Source organism: Brienomyrus brachyistius, chromosome 9 (assembly GCF_023856365.1).
Source record: "Brienomyrus brachyistius isolate T26 chromosome 9, BBRACH_0.4, whole genome shotgun sequence".
Classification (NCBI taxonomy): Eukaryota; Metazoa; Chordata; class Actinopteri; order Osteoglossiformes; family Mormyridae; genus Brienomyrus; species Brienomyrus brachyistius.
This window is the reverse complement of record NC_064541.1, coordinates 19,516,310-19,540,962: the sequence shown is the minus strand read 5'-3', so window position 1 is coordinate 19,540,962 and position 24,653 is coordinate 19,516,310. Positions and strand designations below refer to the sequence as shown.

At 46.3% G+C, this 24,653-nt stretch overlaps 1 protein-coding gene across 5 annotated transcripts in view; it reads left to right on the top strand.

The window, feature by feature from the left end:
• The window catches only part of osbpl3b (oxysterol binding protein-like 3b), a 41,828-nt gene extending 20,365 nt beyond the window's left edge, over positions 1-21,463 (top strand). For 2 of the 5 annotated variants that reach the window (XM_049026030.1, XM_049026031.1), the window contains exons 2-23: positions 270-433; positions 3,093-3,209; positions 3,689-3,742; positions 4,273-4,386; positions 4,637-4,798; positions 6,540-6,642; positions 6,725-6,828; positions 7,107-7,196; positions 7,499-7,658; positions 10,138-10,259; positions 11,453-11,560; positions 12,751-12,888; positions 13,468-13,561; positions 13,895-14,274; positions 14,984-15,121; positions 18,071-18,134; positions 18,328-18,406; positions 18,483-18,627; positions 18,890-19,034; positions 19,416-19,542; positions 20,085-20,207; positions 20,353-21,463. In XM_049026030.1, the coding sequence (XP_048881987.1) occupies positions 338-433; positions 3,093-3,209; positions 3,689-3,742; positions 4,273-4,386; positions 4,637-4,798; positions 6,540-6,642; positions 6,725-6,828; positions 7,107-7,196; positions 7,499-7,658; positions 10,138-10,259; positions 11,453-11,560; positions 12,751-12,888; positions 13,468-13,561; positions 13,895-14,274; positions 14,984-15,121; positions 18,071-18,134; positions 18,328-18,406; positions 18,483-18,627; positions 18,890-19,034; positions 19,416-19,542; positions 20,085-20,207; positions 20,353-20,449 (2,760 nt within the window). In that variant the 5' untranslated portion in view covers positions 270-337 and the 3' untranslated portion in view covers positions 20,450-21,463. Of the gene's footprint in view, positions 1-235; positions 434-3,092; positions 3,210-3,688; positions 3,743-4,272; positions 4,387-4,636; positions 4,799-6,539; positions 6,643-6,724; positions 6,829-7,106; positions 7,197-7,498; positions 7,659-10,137; positions 10,260-11,452; positions 11,561-12,750; positions 12,889-13,467; positions 13,562-13,894; positions 14,275-14,983; positions 15,122-18,070; positions 18,135-18,327; positions 18,407-18,482; positions 18,628-18,889; positions 19,035-19,415; positions 19,543-20,084; positions 20,208-20,352 lie in introns of all 5 variants that reach the window. The other 3 variants (XM_049026028.1, XM_049026029.1, XM_049026032.1) reach the window with 3 other exon arrangements.
• Positions 21,464-24,653: the final 3,190 nt, after the last annotated feature.

Genomic DNA, 24,653 nt, shown 5'->3' with positions numbered 1-24,653 from the left:
AAATTCATTGTATCGCTTTTCTGTAACACTGCTTTCGCTTGTCACTGGGCATTTATTGGAAGCTCAGCCTAGCTGCACTTATGCCAAAGTGACTCCTTGACAGCTGTATGTTAGTATTACTCCGTTCTCTCACTTTCATGTCAAAAAACTTTTTATGTCATCGGGCAAAATTGTCTGATAAATAAATCAGCGTGATGTAGATATGTGTTTCCTTGTGCTTCCCTGTCTGTGAAAGGCCTGACATACCTTCATCCGCATGTCTGCAGTAGGTGTTTGGTGGTTGGCCAGTAGGGAGATGTTCCCTGGGAGGCTAGTCTCTGCTGAAGCCTAAAGAGTGATGATCTCTGAGGAGAAGGCCTCCTTCATGGCCCAGAAGATGTCCTCACCATCCCGCAGTAACAGCAGCGGCTCTTCCAAGCATGACAGCCGGCAGGTAAGACCGACGACCCGAGATGCAGTGGCCTCCGGTGGGCTGGTGACGTCATGCATCCTGCAGCTCTACCCAGATAAAAGGGGAAAAAAGAATTTCTACAATCAGTGAAACTTTAAGATTTAACCCTCAGAGGGCCAAGCATTGAAAACTATTCTCAGAAGGACAAAATACCAGTGAATTTTTATAATTCCCCTGTTTATTTTAGATTGGCGACACTTCAGTGATAAATAGTGTTAAATAGACATAAAAAGTCTGGATGTGCACTTTAAAGGGAAATCACAGCGTGACATTAAAAGTGAGCGAGAGGCAAATGAGCATCTTTTATTTCCAGTGTCCATGGTGAAATGACCCTATACTGGGTAAATGACCCTGTACTGGGTACGTGGTTGGTAGATAGATAGAGAGATAGATGGTGGGTAGATGATGATTAGGATCGCAGTTAAGGGCACATCTCGTTAGGTGTTCCGTATTTAGATCTATTTTTTTTCACAAGTAGGAAATTCTTTTTCAGAGAGTCTCTTCAGGGTATCTGTAGTTGATGTACACTTAATACCCTCAGAAACCCATACAGACGTGTGGAAAAGAACAGTGGACTGACATGAACCTGGGGGTATGAAGCAAACGCACTGCCTAATAATGATTATAATATTATGTGTCAGTTTAAATGCATAGTGTGGGTTAATGTTTATTGCTTACAGTCTGCTATCGGTTTCCATTTAAAAACAGAGTTGTCTTGCTTAGTATAATATCGATCCAGGTCAGGAAACTGTATCCATGAATCTGTTGTTGCCAGTTCAATTGTACAAGCCTATGGAGTTGGACGTTTTAAATAACAATGTTTTCTGGCCCTGCTGAAGGTCAGGGCTGCCATGTCGGAGTAGCCTGGAGATGAGTTGGCACCTTGTGAAACCAAGTGTTTGGATTGGTGTTTTCTCTGTATCACAGCTGCTTACACTATCCTTACACTATCCTTACACTATCTTTACACTATCCTTATACTATCTTTACACTATCCTTACACTATCTTTACACTATCCACGCCAAAACTGCTCCTTAAGATCTGTGGCTCTCTTCACTCTTCACCAGAGATTATCTCCTCATAAACGTTGCATTAATCCCAGCGAATTTGTAGCAGCGTGTCGTGACGCAATTTTTCATATTATATTTTGCCATGGGTGTCTTTAAACAGCAGGAGCCTGGACGTTTAAAGCCTGAAATCAAATGAGATATTAAACAAACCAAAAGGTAACTGAATCTCAGATGCAGCATGTCTTTGAGTGCCAGAGTTAGCATCAGAAATAAATGTATGGAAATCCTACAGTATATAGACATATTTCCCAGAAGTATTAATCAGCTTCTCTGTGACGTAATAGAAGTCGGTTGCCTGGATGAACTTTGCGTGGTGTAGTTGTGTGCATAACAGGGGTGAGGAAATCTCAGGAGAGATGATGACCTCATAGTAGGCATGCTGACCTGGATACTGCTGGAGAGTTTAGGGCTGTTATCATCAGCTCGTGTCATAATGCTTATTACTCTGAGATGGAAAGTCTTTCATCATGATGCCTGTTAAAGGCAACATAGATATTTACATTCTGTATCAACTCTCGGGGCACGAGTGCAATGGCATAAAGGAAATAATTGGCACCTTCTGGTAATAATTGTCACAAGTGTGGTCTTTGAGCGATGTCCGTAACCCTTGTAGATCGAATGTCATCTGTAGATTGGACAGCTTTTCACGTATGTGTGATTTACCCGTGGTATGCGGGCAGAGCTGAGAGAGGACGTGTGAGCTTGTGTCTCTCAGTTCAGATGCCCCCCAGGTACCGGTAGTTATTTTGGGTACACCCCCCTCCCTGGCAGGCAGGCTCTCCGTCCCAGATTCTCCAAGGGGAGAGCCAAATGTCAGAACCATGAAAGACAATCATGCTTGTGCCTATTGAGAAATGGGCCAGACCGAGCATCTCAGAGGGTGTTTGAGACAGAGTCACATATAGTAGATATAGCCATGTCACACATAGCCTCTATTGTTAGTGATAATTCAGTGATATTATGATGGTTACACCTGTCGATTTTATTAGGCCTTTTAGCCACTGTAAACAGAGCCAGTACACTAGATGTTACACACAGGATATGCTCTACTTTCAGACTAGAGGACACAGAATTGGAATTTTAATTATATGAAGTAGAACTTCCATTCCTCAAAATGCAAAAAAGGGCAGATGGAAATTTGATGAGATGTGGGAAGGACAGGGCAATGACAATTTATTCCGTGTGTGAGACGAGATGAGATGGGATCTGACTGTCTGACCCTGGCCCAGGTCGACTCTCCCCAAAGAGGACTTGGGGCTACAGTGAAAGCACATGGGGGTTGGGAGAACAGAGAGCCAAATGTCACGGCTTTACAAAAAATCATTTGCCAGATCAAAGAATGTATCCAGGGGTGTCTTTAGGCCTATTTCAGGGGGGCTTAGGTCTCCCTAAAATGTTTTTTAGCCCCCTCAAATTAATGTGTATTTATTGGCTTAAGTCATGAATAGTTTGCCATCAGCCACCCCCCCCCCCCAGTAAAGGCCCTTTATCCATTCATCATACACTAAAAATCTTGGTCTGGATTTTTACTTTCTAGACCTGAAATTTCCACCTCTATGTATGTGTGCAGGACAGCTGGGAGATCATAGACGGACATCGGGGGGAAAGCAGTAACGGCCAGGAGCCTCTCAGACAGGAAGGTTACCTGCTGAAGAGGAGGAAGTGGCCGCTGAAGGGCTGGCACAAGGTAAGCACCCCCCCCCCCCCCACAGACGAAAATAATGGGAAACATTTTCTCACAGAATATGGCCAGCTTCTGCTTAAAGATGGACATATTGAGGGTTTTCATGGTCTTGTCTCGGTCTCCAGACACTCTGGTCTTGGTAATGACTTGGTCTCGGTTTAGGTGGTTTTGACTGCTGGTTTTCATTACAGCAGCTGGAAAAAATGTAATTGCCCAATCAGAGAAGAACAATGTATTTTGCCTGCATATTTACCTTTTATGCAGTGGGGGGTTTATTTTTAAACATCCGTGTCTGCTTTTGTGTCATCTGACTGAGACAGAGAACAGTGGGAGAGATGAGCGGCAGAGAGAGAGGATCCAGTCATTAGAACCAGCTTTACCACATGCAGTGAAACATGAGAATACAAGCTTCTTCCTCCACTGCCAGGTGTTTCAGTTGCTTCCTTCAGAATGACGTTCACTCCCCTTCCTTATCTTTACAGAGGTACTTCTTACTCGACAAGGGAATATTGAAGTACGCCAAGTCCGGAGCTGATGTGAGTGCAAGGAATCCTCTATCAGTTCCATCGCTGCTATACATAGCCTATGCTCAAATCCTGTGGTCCTTCCCTAAATGTCTGTTTCGGCATGTTGGGTTTCATGTCAAAATGACCGATTGTTTTCTCAGTGTGCTGTAGAATGAATGATGATTCCGTAACTCCTCTGTGTCCTGGTGTCTGTGTCATTAACTGCAACTGCAGTAAACTGTTGCATGCGTTACAGCATAACATAGGTTATGAAATGAGTGTCTAGAATAGGAGTGGCCAATCTTACACTGATTGGCTGAGGAGTCCTCACCCCTGGGCATGAACAGCTGACCTAAAGGTTACCCCAAAAACCCGCACACACACCGGGCCTTTGCGGATGAGGTTGGCCACCCCTGCTCTAGAAGTATTTCTCCATACAGACTAAGCTGTTTTGTAATTTAGTTCTGTTCTCACCTCATTGTCATGTAAAATCTTGACCACATTACTGCATGTAATGTGCAGGGAAAATGGGAGTGATGTGTAACTTCTATTCTTCCTAGATAGAGAAAGGTAAGCTTCATGGCTGCATCGATGTGGGTCGCTCGGTCATGGCCATCAAGAAGAACGGAAAGTGCATCGACCTAGACGCCGAGGACAACATCTACCACCTCAAGGTAAGACATGCGCTGAATGACCCCGGCCTGGGGTCAGCCAGTGACGATCCAGGGCTCCATTGCATCTTTCAAAAGCAGTGTATTGTATCCCTTTAACACCGCATAGAAGTTGGAGCTACTGGGCCACAAATTGTAGTCAGAGGACCAAACCACAACAGAAGCCTGCACAATACTGGAAGTGGGCTTTACTGTAGCGTGCCTGTACTCTTGTTGGGTAGATTGTCACGCTGCTGCCTACGTCCGCCCACAGATTAACACCCAGGAGGTGTTTGATGAATGGGTCTCTAAGCTGCGAGATCATCGGCTGTACCGGCAGACTGCGATGGCCGTATTTCCCCACGACAAGCCGCTGTTCTTCCCCCACTTTGCACCCGCGTCTCCAAACCTTTCGGAGAAGGCTTCCATAAGAAAGGTAGCAAAGGCAGCTGTCCCTCTGCAAAACAAACCTTTGCTATTATATTGAAAAATACAGACAATATAAATATTTTTTTTTTAAATGTAATTCAGTTAAATCAATGTTATGCAATAGAGTGGGTCAGGGGAGTTTCCAGGTTTTGAAAAGATCAGGGTTCAAGTTTACCTTGTGTTTTTAAGGAGGACTGGGGATGAAATACTCGGGGCTATAGCCCTGAGTGATCGGAACCAACGGCGCTCATGGAATGGATTGATCCTAAAACGTTTCATTCCTAGCACAGTAAACTCTCAATTTACATAAAACTGACTTAAACAGAACTGGACTTACTCAGAAAATATCCAACATACATAGAGTTTATGGAAGTGCTAACATAAAAGCTACGTAAATTAGCATTTTCTTAATGCACCGATCAGCCATAGCATTAAAACCAAGGATACGTGAAATGATTAACAATGATTATCTCATTACAATGGCACCTGTCAAGGGGGCCATTATATAAAAAGCGAGCAGACAGACGGTGCTTGAAGTTGATGTATTGGAAGCAGGGAAAATGGGCAAGTATAAGGATGTGAGTGACTATGATGAGGGCCAAATTGTGATGAATAGATGACTGGGTCAGACCATCTCCAAAAAGGAGGTGTTGTGGAGTGTTCCCGGTAAGCAATGGTCAGTACATACCAAACGTGGTCAGCCTACCAAGGAAGGCCAGTCGGAGAACTGGCAACTGGGTCATGGGTACCGAAGGCTTATTGATTGTGGGGAGCAAAGGTTTGCCTGTCTGATCCGATCCCACATTAGAGCTACAGTAGCACAAATTTCTGAAAAAGTTAATGCTGGCTGTGATAGAAAGGTCAGAACAAAGAGTGCATAGCAGCTTGCTGTGTATGGGGCTGTGTAGCTGCAGACCGGTCACCCATGCTGAGTCCTGTCCACTGCCAAAGGCACCTACAATGGGCACATGAACATCAGAACTGGACCATAAAGCAATCGAAGATGCTGGCCTGATGTGTCATGTTTTATGTTACATCATGTGGACAGCTGGGTACATGTACATCGTTCACCTGGGGAAGAGATGGTACCAGGATGCACTATGGCAAGAAGGCAAGCTGGCGGAGGCAGTGTGATGCTCTGAGCGATGTTCTGCTGGGGAACCTGAATAGTTTGAGGAACATAAAAAAGCATTCAAGGTGTTGACTTGGCCTGCAAGTTCCCCAGATCTCAATCTGATTGAACAACTGTGGGATGTGCTGGATGAACAGGTCTGATCCATGAAGGTCTTACCTCACAACTTAGAGGACTTAACGGATCTACTGCTAACGTCTTGGTGTCACATACCACAGGACTCCTTCTTGGTCTTGTGGAGTCCAGGCCTACAAAAGCACGAGGGGAACTTACATAATATTAGGCAGGTGGTTTTAATGCTATGGCTGATCAATGTATGTGTTCTTTAGTAAATATTACTAGTATATTTTTGGCTTATATGTTTTTGCTAGAAGTTATGCAGGGGTACAGGAAAGCAAATCCGACTTACTTAAAATCTAATTTATGCAAGGGTTTGTGGAATGGATGACTCGCATTGCTCAAGAACTGCTTGTATCTGTTGCTTTTGCAGTGGTGAGAATCTATTCAGGTCATTTTATTATTTATGATGGAACCGGCACTGTTTATGAAGCAGAGGTTATGTGGCATTTCTGACACTATGCCTCTGTGTTATTTTTGCGTCTCTTTCTGTCGGCAGACATCCATTCCCCATGAAGCGAGCATGCCTCTCGCCTTCAGCAGCCAAGCCAAGGTGACGGCCTGGCTGCAGTCCTCTGAAGACATGGATCGATGTACAAAAGGTGAGCCCTGCTGACCCTGGACCCATTGGAGAGACTAAGCTGACCCATTTACCCCTTCCTGCCTCTCCACCCGTTTTGGCAGAGCTCTCGCTGTGTGAATCCTACCTGCTGGAGCTCCACCACCTGCTGAAGAGCATGGAGGTGCTTCACCGCACGTACTCTGCCCCAGCCATCAACGCCTTACAGGTGCCTACGCCTCCAGGTCGTGAGGACCATAGGGGAAGGACTGGAATTAGGGGGCCACAAAGATCCTGCTTCTTATTCCACTATTTAGAATGAATGTTATCATACTTTATATGAAATTTAAGAAATGACATCAAGTATTTACTTTGCTGGGAAACCTGAGGTCTTTAGTAAAAAGAGAAAAGTCTAAATACGACTCATATTGTAAACGGAGGGTAAGAGAGACTTCCGCTTATTGGTCGGCCTGTCGCACTGTTTTCCCTCCTTCGTGTCGCTTATAGGCCACGCTGGACAGCCCGAAAAAGGAAAAGAGGGCATCCCGGAAATGGCGGACGAAGAATTTCGGAAAAGACAACAAAACGACGCTACAGGTACAGTCAGGCAGAAAACAGGCGGCCGTTCAGTACGTCTTTCTTCTTGTTTGGCATTGTTTAGCTGTGCGCTTCCGTGACGACGGTTCATATTACACCACAAGCGTCCAGGTGTTCTGTACGCTTCTGCGTTACTCATGGTGTCAGTAGCTATTTCTGTTTCAGTCCCCATATTTTTTTTTATCTCTGCCTATGAATCCTCGACATGTGTCACTGGCCTGAGCCCCTCTGCTTTATCGTCTATCAGTTCCCTGACAGTTTTACATGTGCCCCCCCCCCCCCCCCACCATTATCAAAATCAGGTTCCGAGCTGCATTTCATCCAGCTCCCTGCGACTCCACTCCTCAAACCCGAACCTGTCTTCTGTGGAGCCGGGACTGGACAAGGCCGACCCAGAAGCGCTGGACTCGCCGCCCGACGCAGCCAAACTGCAGGAGGACTTCTGCCGGGTTGCAGACACCTGTGAGTCCTGCGTAAGAATGACACACCCCCACCTAGAAAGCTCACTCATGTGTACATTCACACACACACACATACCTGATTCACCTCGCTTTATACACAGTGAATATATTGAATAAACAGCGAGACAAATCTGTGAATAATGGAAGATCTATAACTATGGTCCTGTTTACACTTGGTTTTAAAATGTGTTTTGAATGACCGGATCCCAAGTTGGCAGTGCAGCATACAAGTGTGAATGACCACAGAGACGCATTGTGATCAGGGACACATTTGATCACATCCCTTTTGCAGTGTAAACACCAGTGTGTCCTGATGTGACCCCAACAAGGACGTCACCAGAACTGTGTGCTGGGCAATTTGACCATCTAGCGGAAATGATGGGGGCATTAATGAAATCTGAACACAAGTGGTCAGCTGGACAAGTTGGAGATGCATGATAGACACAGGCGATGTGCCTCCACTGCTCACTTGTGATCTGATCAACCAAGACACATATTCAAACCGAGTGTAAACAGGGCCTGAGTCTCTTTGAAGTGCTCATTCTGCCTCTGGAAATGCGTGGACATGCTTCACGCCCGGTCTGGACACAGATATGACTGGCATGAGTTGATACATTCCTCTAGATCCAGTCTGCCAGACTCTCGTTCATATATTACATTATCTTGGAAATGAAAGGGCTTTGTAGAGAAAATTACAGGCAAGGCATCCATCTGAAGAATCTCAGGACGTGTGACTGTTATGATAAGATGCGGCAAGTCATTGTAACAAACGTGAGCAGCGTCGTAACCAACAATCAGCGGCATCAGCCTCCGTTTGTAATCGCTCGCTTGTTTGGTTTGTGTTTCGCCAGCACGCCTTAACATACACGTCTCTGCTTTGATTTCCACTTCATGTCGTATGATCGTTGCCTTGTGCTTTTACTGGACCTGTCTCTAAATTTTGCAGTATCCGTCTGTGATGGTGGACTTCTGAATTCTTACCTTTGGCTCTCATGTTTTCTCACTAATTTACAGCACAAGCTTATGCTGTTCAGTCACTTTATGTATTCCGTGTCGTTTTCTGAGTACTTACTATAGAGTTTTGTGTGCACCTGAATTTATTTTGATTCAACCCTATTATGATGGCATCCTGTCCGAGGTGTTTCTTGCCTTGTCCCCTTTACTCTCTGAGATAGGCTCCGCCTACCCCCCCCCCCCACCCCACGACCCTGACAGGATAAGTGGTTGGAAGCCACATGGATGGATTTTCCCTATCACTCCGGCTAATTTTGCTTTATGCATTTTGGGGGTGGCTGAAATGCAACAAAAACCTTTTTTTCTAACCGTCGTGGATGTAAGGTCTACATTTCTGAAAGGATCAGATCGGTTTTTGCCTTCAGAGTAACCCCTAGGTTGAAGGTTCGGTCTGAAGGCCACACTGCCTAATCGACCTCTGAGCAGGATTGTCTTCGTTGATGGTTCTTTGGCTGTGGTCTGGTCTGGTTTCATGTGTCTTTGGAAAGTGGCTGGGAAATCCCTCTATCTCAGTTCTCTCTCACTCACTATCTCTTTTCATTCACTCTCCTACCTCCTCTACGCCTCTCACATCTTCAGTACTTAACTGTTCCTTAGCCTGCCATTATTATGGCAGTGTGCTGTGAACCATTCCCAGCTCCTGTTATTCTACCTGTTTCATTAATCTTTTCCTCCTTGGTACAGCTAATACTGGCTGATGTCTACATCAAGAGATGTTCTTCTTTATTATCCTCAAACGAGCCTTTGGCACCCCCAGATAATCCCGTGGGTATATTTAACACACTGCACCTTTCTTTGGGGCGGGCTGTTAATGAGACGCCCGGTTTCGGTGAGCCATTTGAGGGACATCGGGGTGTGAAGCAGATGTTCTGACGGAAAACATCTCGCTGCTAGAGCTGTTGTCTGGCTCTTTCTCAGGCTGATGCTGTGCAGTGAGGATTAACCCAGGGGTGTCCCTCTTTCTCCTCGCAATGAGGCTTCACACGGGTGCCTCCCTCTTTCGTCTTCCAGTAAAAATTCAGATGTTGCCTTCTTTCTGCTTACAGTGAGGTTTCATATGGTGTCTCCCTTTTTCTCCATGCAGTGAGGATTGTCTTGGTTGTCTCCTTCTTTCCTGTTGCACTGAGGCTTCACATTGGTGCCTCTTCCTTTTTGTTGAAGCACTGCTTCACACTGATGTCTCTTCCTTCCCCTTGCAGTGCTGCTTCACACTGATGTCTCTTCCTTCCCCTTGCAGTGCTGCTTCACACTGATGTCTTTTCCTTTTTGTTGAAGCACTGCTTCACATTGATGTCTCTTCCTTCCCCTTGCAGTGCCGCTTCACATTGATGTCTCTTCCTTCCTGTTGCAGTGTTGCTTCATACTGATGTCTCTCCCTTTTTGTTGAAATACTGCTTCACATTGATGTCTCTTCCTTCCCCTTGCAGTGCCACTTTACATTGATGTCTCTCTTCTTTCTGTTGCAGTGCATGCAGCCTTGAAGTCTGCCTTTAGCACTTTGTCTGCAGAGAGGGAGAAGCTAAAACAAGTGCTAGACCAGGAGACTCCCTCAACCCAGGTCCTGGGGCTGAAGAGCACCCTGGCTTCTGTAAGCCCCTCGTTCTCATAATGCCCTGAAAGGGACATGAGGGTTGTTTCCCCCCCCCCCCACCCCCCAGGTGGCATCTCAGCTTGAGATATTCTCCTCCTTCCATTATAACTGGGTTCTTTTGCATATTATGTTGCATCATTCACTCATATAGCAATACTTCTATTTGAAGCAAACATACATACTATATGAATTTCATTCATTTTTATGTATTCCTCTGCATATTTATCTGAAGGAACAGAAATTAACTGATCCCCTTCTTGGATTGCAACTATCAACTCGTTGTTTGCCCAGTCCCTTAAATACTATGCCCCTTTCTGTTGAAATTCTAGCAGTTTTGCAGACAGCTGAGACCAGGTGGAGGGTCAGGCCTGCAGTTTGAATCCCACCGCCTACTTGTCTGCTCCGCTGCTGACATCATCTTCGTTTTTGAAGTGCTGGCGTTCGGTTGCAGCTGCTTTGCCTCTGAGTGTAACTGTTTCATCTCTGTTGCTTGGCTTCTGTTAGTCAGCAGACTGGGGGTAGACGGGGGCTCATGCATAATGCAGGCCGGCCTTCTCTCAATCCTCTCTGGCTCCATAGACCTTGAAAAAAAAAACAAAAGAAGAGACACGTTATGCTTTAAGATAGAAGTCTTTACATTTGGACTGAAACTCTAGATCTGAAATACCACTCTGACTGCAATCAGCAGCGACTGTGTCTCTCTGGGATACAATGATGTAATGGGAGTCCGTCTGTCTGGTTGTGTTATTCCCGTCTTACATTGTGAATGGGCTGCAGATTCTTACATCACCTGAATTAGGCTCCCATCAGTTACTTTCTCAATCCACCACCTTGTGTTGATATTCAGTTTGATAGAGTTTTGTAGAATAGGGTCTTTAAGTAATAGATTGTTAGTCAAACACTGTTCCTGGGGTAAGTAGCACAAATGATCATATAGTAAAAACTCGAAGATAACTTTGTCTTTTAATGCATTTATTGCGATGTCCTCATGGATTCAGCTTCTTTATAATTATAGAATTTTTTTTTGCATGAATCTTTCCTGCAATGGATGCAGGTCACCTGGTCTCACCAGTCACAGCTGCCTTAATTTTACTAAAATATGCATCTCTATTTTTGTGTATTTTCTTTGACACAGAATGTATTTACTGACCAGCCATTAAGCTCTTATTTGCACCCAACGTGTCTTTCAGGCCATGGCCCAAAATTCTGAACTGAAGGAGCGACTTAGCAAGATTCACGCAGAATCATATTTCACAGAGCCCACCATCCTTTTTACTGGCAACACTGGCCCCCTGCAGGTTGGTGTGGGTACTGCACGTCCCATGTGGGCCTTGCTGTCTTGCAGTGAAAGTCGGGAGATTTCGGATCATGAGTTGCGTGCTTGGTGTGGTTTGTTTGAGCCGAGTTGGTGCATTTATGTTGGCGGCTCAATGCGACAGGCGCAGATTGCGACATTATGGCCGTTTCCCGTGAAAGTCCACTCGTGAATTTCATGCTGATGCCAATGGTCTCACGAAAAACGTTCCCTGTAATAGATGTAGTTTGCTCATACATCCGTCTATCTATCCATCTTCTAACCAGTTATCTTAGGCAGGGTAACAGGGCTGGTTTGCCGATGGTGGTGTTAGTTAAAGCATGTGAACCAGGTAATCTGGCCCTGAATAATAGCGTTTGTTCATAGTCATGTTCCCTGAACAAGCAAAGCTTTTGCTTATGTGACTTATAATAACCATGTTGCCTGCTGGCTTTGCAGCGGAAACGTCACGAAAAAGGCAGAGTTCTTTAGTTGTTTTTGTCATTGAGTGAAGTAGGCAGAGGAGAGCTGGTCCTGCTCACCTGTTCAATGTGCTCTTTTAGAAACATGCTTTTAAACTGACTTTATTCAGATTGCTATGACTTCTAGCTGCCTCTTGCTAGAATCTTTTCCATGGTATCTATTATTCACTTCATAATTTAATAGCACATTTAATTTGCTGAAAAATCTATATGAAAGCACAAGTTCTAAATGAATATTATATTAGGTTTTTTTTCTTTGTCACAAATTTTAAATACGTTGCTAATTTATATCAGAAAGACTGTTGTTGTGCTTTTATTTGATTCATTATTGGCTATTTTTATTAAAATATGGACGCTCTGACATGACTGTTCGTACCCATTCACTGTTTTGCCATAATATGTTCATTTAAGACAGTAAATGCTGTTTTTAAGCATTAAGATGATTCATGATTCATCCGCTTTTGTGCATTTCATTGGGTCCTCGCATTTTAAGCACATTTCTATTACTTTTTGGTGTGATTCACCCTTTGAATTGTAAATTATCTGCACTGTTTACTTAATTAAAAGGATTGTTACAAACTAAAATCTTTATTAATAGCTCTTAGCTGTCAGTTTCCATATCATCTTCGGTACATATTCATAGGTGCTTGGCATGAATGCAGCAGTGTTTTTGCTTTCTGTATGAAGATCCATCTTTTTTTTTTTTTGCCAGAAGCAGGACTCAACAGATGAGCCTCACCTTCTTGTCCACCAAGTGTCCAATGAGAGCCGGGCGTCCATCTCGGAGTCGCTGTCGGAGTTCTTTGACGCACGGGAAGTGCTGCGGTCTGCCAGCTCTTCTGAGAATGAGGTAAAGGAGCCTGGTGGAGTCGTCACATGGCTTCCCAGCATCACATTGTACCCAACGCAGTAACACCACTCCTTCTCAGTGTGTCGGTGTTGATATGTTCTGGTTACCATAACTCAGCTCCTGTAGATTTTATGCTCTCTTAAGCATCATACATCACATGAACAGGAGACCTTAAGATCAAAGCAGACGAGAAAACACAAGCATGATATGATCTCCAGATTATGGTAAAAGGCTGCTCTGAACTTTCGAAGCATTTTGAAAAAAAGAAACGGCTATATGTCTTCATCTACGCAACTTAAAAAAAAAAAAAATCTTCTGAAGTTAATTGCCCTCCTCTGAAAACACTTCACCAGGAAGTTGAGTCATAAAACTGTTATCACCGATGCAGAAGTCCAAGGGGAGGTGGCCTCCTCCTAAACCCGCCCCCTCCCCCCCCCCACTCCCAAGATGCCTTCTTTATCGTCAGTCAGCTGATCCGTTAACTGCTGTGAACGTCCCCACGGGGAGTGATGCTGGAAGGTGTGTTTTACCTGTCAGCGTGCAGCTAAAGCTCGGTAATAATTAATCGCTGTGTTCCAGGGCTCTGACGATGACTCATATATCAGCGACGTCAGTGACAACCTCTCCGTCGAGAACCTCAGCAACGGGCCGGAGGGCGAGAGACCCAACCCAGGTACGACGTGCGCTGGCGTGACGCGGGAAGTATTTTCGGCTGCATACACATATTTACGGTTGACTGAATGGTCACCCTTGACATGTGCAGCACGTTAAAAGCAAAGCATGCTAGGTGGCAACAGCAGAACCATTTAGACTCTCTTGAGCATTGAAGAGCTTTTGGCCTTGGGAGTGAATCCCAGTTTACGCCACAAGACTTAACTGGGAGGCCCCTTCCCCTCTCTGACATTTGGGCAGGCGAGCAAAGGCAGAGAGAGAACATGGAGTAGACACTAGATCACTGGCTGCGAATCAGACCTAAAATCAGTCTTGGGCGACGCTCATATTCCAGGGTTACCCCGCAGCTCCGGGCGAAGGTTGAGGGCAGCCACATCCGAAAGCATTTTTAGTGATTCTGCTGGTGCACGTGAGATCTGTGGTGCCGCCCCCCATGAGGATGAGGCCGATGTGTGCTCTGTGGCGCCGGCCCGCATGGAGAACGGCGCCCCCCACAGGCAACGCAGGTCGCGCCTACCCGCCCCGAGCCCCAACACCAGCAACATCAGCCTGTGGAACATCCTGAAGAACAACATCGGCAAGGACCTGTCCAAGGTGGCCATGCCGGTGGCGCTGAACGAGCCGCTGAACACGCTGCAGCGGCTGTGCGAGGAGCTGGAGTACAGCGAGCTTCTGGACCAGGCCGCCGCCGCGTCGGACCCGTTTGACCGCATGGTGAGGGCCGTGCTGACGTGCTGACGTGCTAACAGGCGTATCCGTAGGATCTGTGACAACAGCGCCGTCTTGTGCCTGCCGTAGCCTCTCCCGCTGTCTTGCTCACTGACGTGAGCTTCCTGGATAGCATATTGTCCAGCTATAGTCAGCGTGGTGGATCGTTTTTATAACGTCGCTGGCCGTCCTCGAGCTTCTACCCCTGGTCCTTCCCAGCTGCAGGTGGTTGGACGCCCAACGTGGGGAGGGATGCGGCACTAATGCCAGCGCTGGAAATGCATTTGTGGGCTTTTCAGTGCAGGATAACCTGAAGCTTAGCGTCAGTCTTTGGCAAGACGAATTCCCACTCAGGAAGTAATAGTCTGCGCAGAGATACTAACATCCAGCCATTAGTGGGGCTGTAATGCACCCTCTGCTATTAAGCTAGCTGACAAGGAGCCAGTCTGGAGGGGGGTGTTTTTCCCTATAACCCAGTTACTCTGCACTCCCAGCTGGGTCATTAGTGGTTGGCTTGCAAGTGGGGCGTCGTGGAGATACGAGGTTCCTTCCGGAACCTCGTGCCTTCATTTCTGCTGAGATTAATCAGCTCCCATTAGTTCGGCAGATCACAGTGTTTCCCAGCCGTGTTTCCTGTACGGGGTGTGTGTTCGAGGCCTTTATCGGCTGTCCGGTTGGTGGGAAGCAGCGGTGTGATGATATTCTGCGCCTGCAGGTGTACATCGCTACGTTCGCTATCTCGGGTTACGCTGCGAGCTACTACAGAGCTGCTGGGAAGCCGTTCAACCCCGTGCTGGGGGAGACGTACGAGTGCGACCGGCCGGACAAGGGATTCCGCTTCATTGCTGAGCAGGTATGCCCCGAATTTTAAACAAGCCATGTAGTGCATGGTGCACATCCCATAATACCACACAAGACTTGGCGACCTTAATCGACTTAGCATATGCGTTAAGTGCACTTAGAGGCGACGAACCCCCACTCCCGCCCTTGTTTCCATCGCCGGCAAAACACTGCAAATCTCTGGGGTACGTTGAGAGCTGCGTGGTGAGTGTGCAGTGTGAGGCTGCGCCCCCCCGGGGGCATGAAGTGCACTGTGCCTGGACGACATCCTGCCACGCTGCCAGCAAGTCAGGCCTTCTGCCGGGAGAAGGTTCACCCTCCCACCCTTTGCTGGTTGCCCTCAGAACATTACTGAGAAAGGTCACGTACAAAGTTGCCTTCCCCGTCCCTCGTTGATGAATTATTAAAAATCTACCCTTTCGGAACCTGAAAGGGCCCCAGGACAGTGTGTTCCGGCCGGCATCCATCTCATGGATCTTGTAAAAAATAATATGAAAACAAAACACCAGAATAATAACAGATGGATCCGCATTGTGAATGAATTCACAAACATTTTTTTCACTCTAGTTTGTCGCCACTTGATCTAAGGTACCCAACGCTGTAGGTAGTCATTGTTATCACCTGTGTGAAAAAAAATGTGCATAGCTTGGGTCTGTGGGACCAAAGGGGAGGTTCACGTTACAGAAGCCAGTGATTAATGAATTATGGTCCCTTATCAGCCCGCCTCCGTGCATCACCATTGGAGGGAAACAATGTATTTTTCCGGAAAGTTCATAAACACCTCCACTAATTAGCAGAGCATCTGGTGGTCCTGCTGCTTTGACGGCCAGGCCGCTCGGCTCGGGCTCCTTGGTCACTGAGGTTTGGGCATCGATAAAATACCACCTTAAAGAGACAGTGAACCTTGCGAATTCTATTGGAACCTGCCGCTCTCAGGTGTCAGTGTTACGGCTCTCACTCCCCTATTCTTACCTCCCGGGTTCTCGTCAAAGTGTCTTTGATTGTCGGTGTCAGATAGACACTCCGTTGGTTGTAGTGCTAATGAAAAATAGGTAGTAATAACTAGATTTTAAATACGAAAATAAATACCTACAGCAAGGGTAGAGTTGGCAGACCCTCAAAGGTACTGAGTTTGGCATTGAAGCAGAATGTGCAATAATGAAATGGATTTAGCTTTAGTGGTGTGAGTCCAGAGCTAACAGACCTTTAACAGTCCCAGACTTACGCTGGGAGGAGCCAGACTGATCAGCAGTGAAGTCTGGGAGGTGCGATGGGTCCCTGATGATGCCAGTGGTCCTCTGGATGCAGCAGCCGCTCTAAATGTCCAGTAGAGAAGGTCCTGGCCCTGCCTTAATATAGTCCTGGCAATATTCTCTGCTGTTCTGATGACCCGTTTGAGGGACAGGCGGTCCAAGGCGTTACAGGACCTGAACCAGGCTGAGATATAGTTTGCAAGGACAAAGTCTCGATGGCGCCTCTGTAAAAGGTGGACCGGACGGGAGGTGGCATTCTCACCTGTCTGAAGAGCCACAGGAGGTGAGTTCGCTGCTGGCTCTTCTCGGCCAGGAAGGATACGTGCTGGTCCAGTAAGATCCTGTTTGAGGTGAAGAAATTGCATGTAATTTAATGCTCTCAGCTTTGCCGACTGAGGAGCCGCTGATGTACAGAGGGTTTGTCGACGTTAAGCTGCTCGCTCACTTTCTGTCTGTATGCAGACTCCTCTCCTCCACTCATGAGGCAGATCATGGAGGTGCCGTCTGCACATGGTATGATGAGATTAGAGGGTCCTGCTAGAGCAGTCTGACGTCAGGACTGTGGAAAGTAAGGGCTGATGCAGCAGCCTGGGGGGGTCGCTGTGCTCAGTCTCGTTTCAGCGGAGGTGATGTTGCCAACCCTGACAGACTGAGGTCTTTCCGTCAGAAATCCAATTGCAGAGCGATGCTTTCAGGCCAGGCTGGGGCAGCTTTTGGACAAGCTGTTGAGGTGCTACTGTGTAGAATGCTGAGCTGAAATCGCCAAGCAGTATCCTTACATAAGAGTCCAGGGGTGTCAGGGTGGTTTGCTGGCCCAGCGTTCTGGTGCCCTGTGCGGACCGGTAAGGATTGAAGGAGGCAAGTAGGTTTGCTTTAATGCTAGAAAGGCGACAGATGACGGAAATGAGAATGAGACTGTGAGACGGGTTAGTCAGGGGCACAGCATGGCTGCCTGTTGCTGGAACAACCCAAACCCTAACAAGCAGAATCTGACTTTGGATCAGGTTGAGAGGATCCGTCGCTCAGCTCTGGCACTGATACCCTCTGTACCGGACTCACCCCAAATTCCTGTATCTTACAGTGCTTACACTTCATGAATTTCAGTGAATTAATTTATTAAACAAAATTTATGTATTTATTAGGAAAAATAAATGATTGGAAAAGACAAAAACGAAAAGCCCAAGATACAAACCTACAAGTCCATAGGTGCCTGTGGCAGTTCTGACAACAAAATAGACTCTCGGCGTAGCAGCCAGTCTGAACAAACCTCAGGTCTGGGCTGGGAAATGTGACAGACTGAGATTTATTGCCTCTGGTAGCTAAAACATTGAAGAAGCCTCATACTGCGTTATTATAACAGTAATTACACACCGGTTGATCTTAAAGTCATTTCTGGTCTATCGAGCATCCCCCCCCCCCCCCCCCCCCCCAGATACTGACTTGGTAGCTAGTTCTCAGTGTAAAGGTTGAAAACCAGAGTAATATAGGCCAAAAGCCTGTTGAAACCTGCATATTAAGTTTTTTATAGAGGAAACACTTCTGTAAGGTGACTTGCGTGCCCCCCTCATGCCCGATACTCCCTCAGACAGGCTCCAGGACCACTGTGATCCTGACCAGCATAAAAGCAGAGACGAATGGGTGAATGAAGCGATAGATGGATGGACATATTTTGATAGTTAAACAGCATCTGTGCCTCTTTATCTTCTCAGGTCAGCCACCATCCCCCTATATCAGCATGTCATGCCGATTCCAAAAACTTCACCTTTTGGCAAGGTGAGCGATCATTCGTGCCGATAACCTGAACGTAACGGTAACGTGTAGCGTGTGGTGTCATGGCACGACGCTGCCGCCGCCGGTCGGTCACGGCTCACCGCCGTTTACTCGAGGTTTTAGGGCCGTGGGTCACATTCTGTTCAGTCGTCGGCAAGCGACGTGTCTTATGTTTGCCGGTCTTTGACGATTTCAGACATGCGATGGAAGAACAAGTTCTGGGGGAAGTCAATGGAGATTGTTCCAGTCGGCGCCACACACGTGGTTCTCCTGGCGTGAGTCTTCTACCGATTGTTTTCATCACAGGCGCCGACCCCCACCAGCATTAACTCCCCCCTCCTCTACCCCCAGGTCTGGCGATCACTATGAGTGGGACAAGGTCACGTCGTGCATCCACAACATCATGAGCGGCCAGAGGTGGATTGAACACTACGGCGAGATAACTATCAAGAATCACACCAGTGATGCGTGTCGGTGCAAGGTGACTTTTCTCAAGGTGAGACTCTGAAGCTTATGTCTTGTAAAGAAACAGACAGGCCATCCATTTAGCCCCTCATCCCACCACCAGTAGGGTATCTGGAGAAAGTCTATGTGTCTTCTATAAGCGATTGCGTTAACTTGATGTAGAATGAACCAATAATGCAATGACACTGTAACTTAGCACTGAAACATACTATTTGCACTGGACAGCAACTGAGAAGAAGTTTGTTAAGGAGCATAATTCATTTGACACGTATTTATTTGAATATGGACTGAAGGCAAAATACTGGAACTCAAGTGTGAATGACGTGGAAGGTTTAGTCACCGACAGCAAGGGCAATGTCATCCGCAAGCTGTATGGAAAATGGCACGAGGGCATCTACTGTGGTGAGCCACCATCAGCCACCTGCATCTGGAGAACATGTGAGTGACAACCAAGTGGGCTCTGGTCTTCCACCCATCCATCCATCCATCCATCCATCCACCCATCCATCCATCCATCCATCCATCCACCCATCCACCCATCCATCCATCCATCCATCCATCCACTTCCTAGTCATATATTCTGGTCATGAATGCAGGGGAGGAGGGGCTGAAATCTATCCCAGACAAAACAAAGTGTATATAAAGGGGATTTAAACTGCAGGGGATGTCAGTGCATCACAGGGCATATACAGGATGAGCATTTCCATACTGATATTGTCCTGTTTTTATTTGTAGCTGAGTAGTAAACTGTTACGTTGCATATTCTGTTGCACGCAGACAAGAATAACCAGGCTGAACTTATTTATCGCATGTGATTAGATGCGATGCCTGCAGACTACGAGCAGTACTACGGTTTCACTACGTTTGCCATCGAGCTGAATGAACTGGACCCCGAGACAAAGGCGCTGTTTCCGCCGACCGACAGCCGGCTGCGACTGGACCAAAGGTAAAGAGAGGGAACGGGGACACACAGAATTCACCACAGCTGCCTCTCACCATTGCCCACAGCGCTGTCGGTGCCATTTGCCGTATGTTTGCTTTGTGGGGAGTTTTTGTGAAATCTACACTTAGTAATTTCTACTCACCCAAACAGCTGATAAACAAAAAAAATCAGAATGTTAATATATTGGTATTCTTGAAACCTCCCAGGATTTTGAGTTATTAGCTGTGCAGGGATGTTTGACGTCACAGACGAAGCAGAAGTTGCACGTGCTTCTCTTATACATGCAGCGTCTGCTTTGTGTGACGCGTCTCAGCGGACTGTCTGTGTGGCAGATGCTGGTACAGATGTGGATGCAGGCAAAAGTTCTTGTTGCTTGTGATGGACCCTAGTGGGAGTGTTTCCCTGCCAAGAGAAGCTGTAAGACAGTCATTCTCAGATGACAGATCAGGTGTCTGCGAGGCGCCGGGCCGCGATGCGAGCCAGAGCGGTTCTGGTGGAGCTGCTGTGATGCTTTTCTCCTGCCCGCTTCCCTCGCTTTGTGTCAGGCTGCTGGAAGACGGGAATGTGGAGGCGGCGGAGGAGCAGAAACAGAGGATAGAGCAACTTCAGAGGGACAGGCGGAAGGTTCTGGAGGAGAACAACATGACGCACCAACCGCGCTTCTTCAAGTACGAAACACACCCCCCCCCCCAATGATGTCACGCCAGACTTACCACTGTCCACCTCCATCCGTACACGGCTTATTTTTAAGATTTCCTCAGCCGTCTATGATTAATCCACTAGCTGCTTTTTTTGTCTCCACTGTGTTTACAGGAAGTTGAAAGATGACACCTGGGTGAGCAACAACACTTACTGGGACCTAAGAAAAGACCCTGGGTTCGCCAGTCTGGACTGGCCAGTGCTCTGGTGACGCGCTTTGCTGGCCGACGCGTCTCCCAGCACTCGACGCCTCCCACTCGTCTGCTGTTCATTGTGTCGTGCTTTGCTGCTGCTGCCTCACTGGTTTGATGCCTTAATATGGAGTGCTTTCCAAAATCGTGTAGCTTTTTAAAAATGAAAACACATGTTCTGAATGTAGCGAAAATATGCAACCTGGGATTCTGTTTGATGTCCCTGACGTCACTGACTGCTGCACAGAGAATCACCTGAGGCATTTGCGCCCTCTAGTGGTTACACACCGGTACAGATGGCAAAAAAAATATTCCGATGAAAAATCTATGATCACACCCTGGATTATTTTGCCAGTAAAGCTGTACACTGTAAGATCCTGTCCTAACTCTTAGGATTTTCTACCTCCAATGTGAAATGGCATAATTGTGGTGTTGATGTTTGAATCAGTGGCTGTAGTGTTCTGGAAAGACAGGACACTTCCCAAATGCCTTACCCACGTAACTTGATAAAACATTGAATTTATGTATCATATTTGAATTTGTAAATGATATGTGGCAGTAGGAGGTAACAATTTTCAAGCTTTTAAGAAACAATCCTGTCTTTTATCAGTCTGCATCTGCATCCTACAAATAACATCTCAGTCGTTCTACAATTATGCCATTTGCCTGTAAGTGTGTGTGAGTTACACACACGATTGATATATATACTCCGAGAATGAAACTTCTCTATACTCTGTAGTAACTCTGCTGGCAGATACAATGTGTAACATGGAAATCATAAATGACATGGCTGGGTACAGTGTCAGAGACTGTGTGCATCATTCCCTGCTTGGTCTGTTATCCCCAAAAGTCACCGGAATGTGACTAAACTAGTGGTGATGGGGTGGACTGGGCTGTTATTAAATTTACATATCTTGGGGTGTCATGACATGTTAAAACCCTGTTTGAGTTTATTCCTATGTGTTAAGTTTTTGGACCATACCTGTATATATATACACTGTCGGGTCAAATAAAATAAGCGTTATGATACCAGCCACAGGAATCCAGTCACTTTCTTTTTAAATGATTCTGCTTATACACTGCATTGCAAACATCTTCTGAGAGGGTCATGTGGTGGAGTTGTCCATGGGGGTCCGGAGCCTATCCCAGAGTGGCAGGGGGCTACCCAGGATGGAGCGTCAGCCCATAACAGAACGCACACACAAACACACACGCACGTCTTTGTATTCATATCTTTGTGGGGAGTGTCCATTCATTTCTATAGGCAAAACCTAATCCCAACAATGACAACCTTAATCCCCACCAGGGATGGACTTGTAGGTGGGGTAGCTGGGGCAGTTACACAGGGGCTCGGGGCCCCCCTCCCACTGTAAATCTCACATATATGCAAAACACTTGTGGAGGTTAAAATGCAGATGTCATACACATTTTATAAACTTACGCTACTTTTATCGCTCTCATTTTTACTTATACAGTCTCATTATGGTGGGAATCAACCCGAAAAATACTTGGCACAATGCTCAAAATAATTTTGAAACGTAATAGTTTGTAATGTTTTGTAGTCAAGGTGTGTAACAAAAAAAACATGGAATTTGCTAAATACTGCAGTGCATGCTGGGTATGATATTTGGAGACTATTAAAATTTCATCATCTGCAACTGCTGCATCTGGCGTAAGCCGGCCCAAGGCGTGAGTTTGGAACGGGGGTGCGGGGTGGGCCTGTGGTCCATTCCTGCCCCAGGGCCCTGTGTACAGGTGATCCGCCACTGACCCCTATCCAGCTCTAATGTTAACTATAAGTAACCAAACAAAATATGACACTTAGAGCATTTTGATTTGCATTCACAGATTTTTATAATAATGAGACTGGAAAAGTTGTCCCTACAGCGTCAAAATTACAGGTTTTTATCACATCGTGGGGACATTTGTATACGAGCAGTCGCAGTTTCATTAATAATACGCACTTGGTGTTTCGATTTAAGCCGAGTCGGATTGGAGCTAAAAGACAGTTCAAACGGAATTACCCTTGTGATCACTGAAAAAGAAAAAACGTGGTCTAGCATATGACCTCTGCTATGTGCTGGACTTGAAACCTGCTGCTTAAAATTAAAAGCTTCCATAATGCTGAAAAATTCAAAGGCTACACTGCAGGAAGGATCGTCAGCATGAAGATGGAAACCATTAGCCAGTGCTAACTTGGTATTAGGGATTAAATACCAATAGGGATTAAAAATTGGAAGAACCCAGAAGAAATCCCACGATGACATGGGGGAAACACGAGAAATATTCCCAGTACCCTGAAGAGAAAAAGAAGTACTGCACTGCGTACTGGCGAGTACCAGTCCACTGAACACACAGGCTATGATTACCAAGATGTTAAGGCGGGGGCACTTTGCACAGCAGTTGCAGTCGGACACGCTGTTTGACCAGGGAGTCCTTGGTCTCAACAGGATGCAAATCAGGGCTTCAGACATCAGCTGAGACATTCGTGTCATTATGCTTTGGCTGTTTCACTGTCCTACTCTGGAGACCGGTGGAAATGCACGCTGGTTCTCAGAAGGCACCAAAGGAGAACCAGCCCAACCCGGCACCAGCTCCACGTCGGTGGAAACGAGGTATAAGTCCTCCAACTCTAGTTCCTCCAAGGCATCATGTCAGTGGGATTCAGGCGGCCCTCAAAATACTCCTTGCACCTCCTGCCCATATCCCTGTTTGTGATCACTGGCACTCCATCCCTGCTGTAAACAGCATGGGTAAAGCCCTGAGTCCCCCTCTTGAGTTGCCTGATGGTTTACCAGAATCTTTTTGAGGCCGACCAAAAGCCTTTTTTCCAAGACCTCAGTAAACTTTTTTTGCCTACGCTGCTGCCAAAGGCATTTGGCCTGCCGGTACCTCAAGAGCTGCACGTGCCGATCATGCTGGGAAGTTAAGTTTTGAAATGGCCAAGACAATGACTGGGACTCTGCGAAGCTGAGGGCTGAACACTTACCGACGTGTTTGTATTAAAGCAAGTAGGCCTATAGATGCCCCTGGGTAGGCCTATAGATGCCCCTGGGTAGGCCTATAGATGCCCCTGAGTAGGCCTATAGATGCCCCTGGGTAGGCCTATAGATGCCCCTGAGTAGGCCTATAGATGCCCCTGGGTAGGCCTATAATCCGAGTAGTCAAGATCTTTTCTGACGACTGTCAGTAGTATTTACTAAATCTACAGAAATGTTGAACTGGTTTGCACAGAAAAATGTAAAAGAATTGCACTGATTTCAGTTCACATAACTGAACCTCATTTTTAACATCTTTGAAGTGACAGTTTAACATTTCCTTCTAGCAAATCAAACAGGCCCAACACACAAAAGTGTGGCCGGCGTCCTCATCATCACTATCATCTTCCACCGTTTACCTAGATTTACTATAATCCATGTAGTCAAATCTCTCCCACGGAGGGTTATTATGGCTGCTTGGCCGCCATCTGAAATGTTGGCCTGTAAGTGGAGTGGAAAGCCGGAAAATCCAGAGACCAGAGTGCTGCAGTGCTGAGATCCGCCAGCCAAAGCCATCTCAGGTACTGCTACCGTTATTCAAACAGGAAGGGGAAGAATCACAAAGAACGTTATATATTTTACTGGAAGCTGCTGTTGCACTTCTGCTTTCTGCGGATCTGAAGGAAAGACACTCATATTTGCTCGATTGCCAAAGCCCATAAGCTGGTTTCAACTCTCGAGCGAGTGACTAACTGGTAAGCGAGTGACTAACTGGTAAGCGAGTGACTAACTGGTAGTCAAGGCCTCCCTTGACCATTAGAAATTGTGGTTATTTTCATACTTAGTGACACAGCCACAATAGTCACAATTTTATATGAAAATTACTCTATTATTCTAGTTTTTAAGGTTTAAATTTTTAACCTTTTAATCTATCACTGTTACTGCTGACGCTTTAACAACAACAACAACAACAAACAAATTTATTTTTATAAAGCGCATTATCGCAACATTACATTGTCTCAAAGTGCTTTACAGCATCCTCACCCAAAGCCCCCAGTGAGTAAGCCATAGGCGACAGTGGCAAGGAAAAACTCCCTAGAAGGAAGAAACCTTGGGAGGGGATGAGATGATAAGAGTTCGTGATTCACAACCCCAAACAGGACAAGCGATTGCAGAAAATATATGGATGGAGAGTCATCTATATATGAGGGTTTTAGGGATAATTAACAACATATATAGTTTAGCT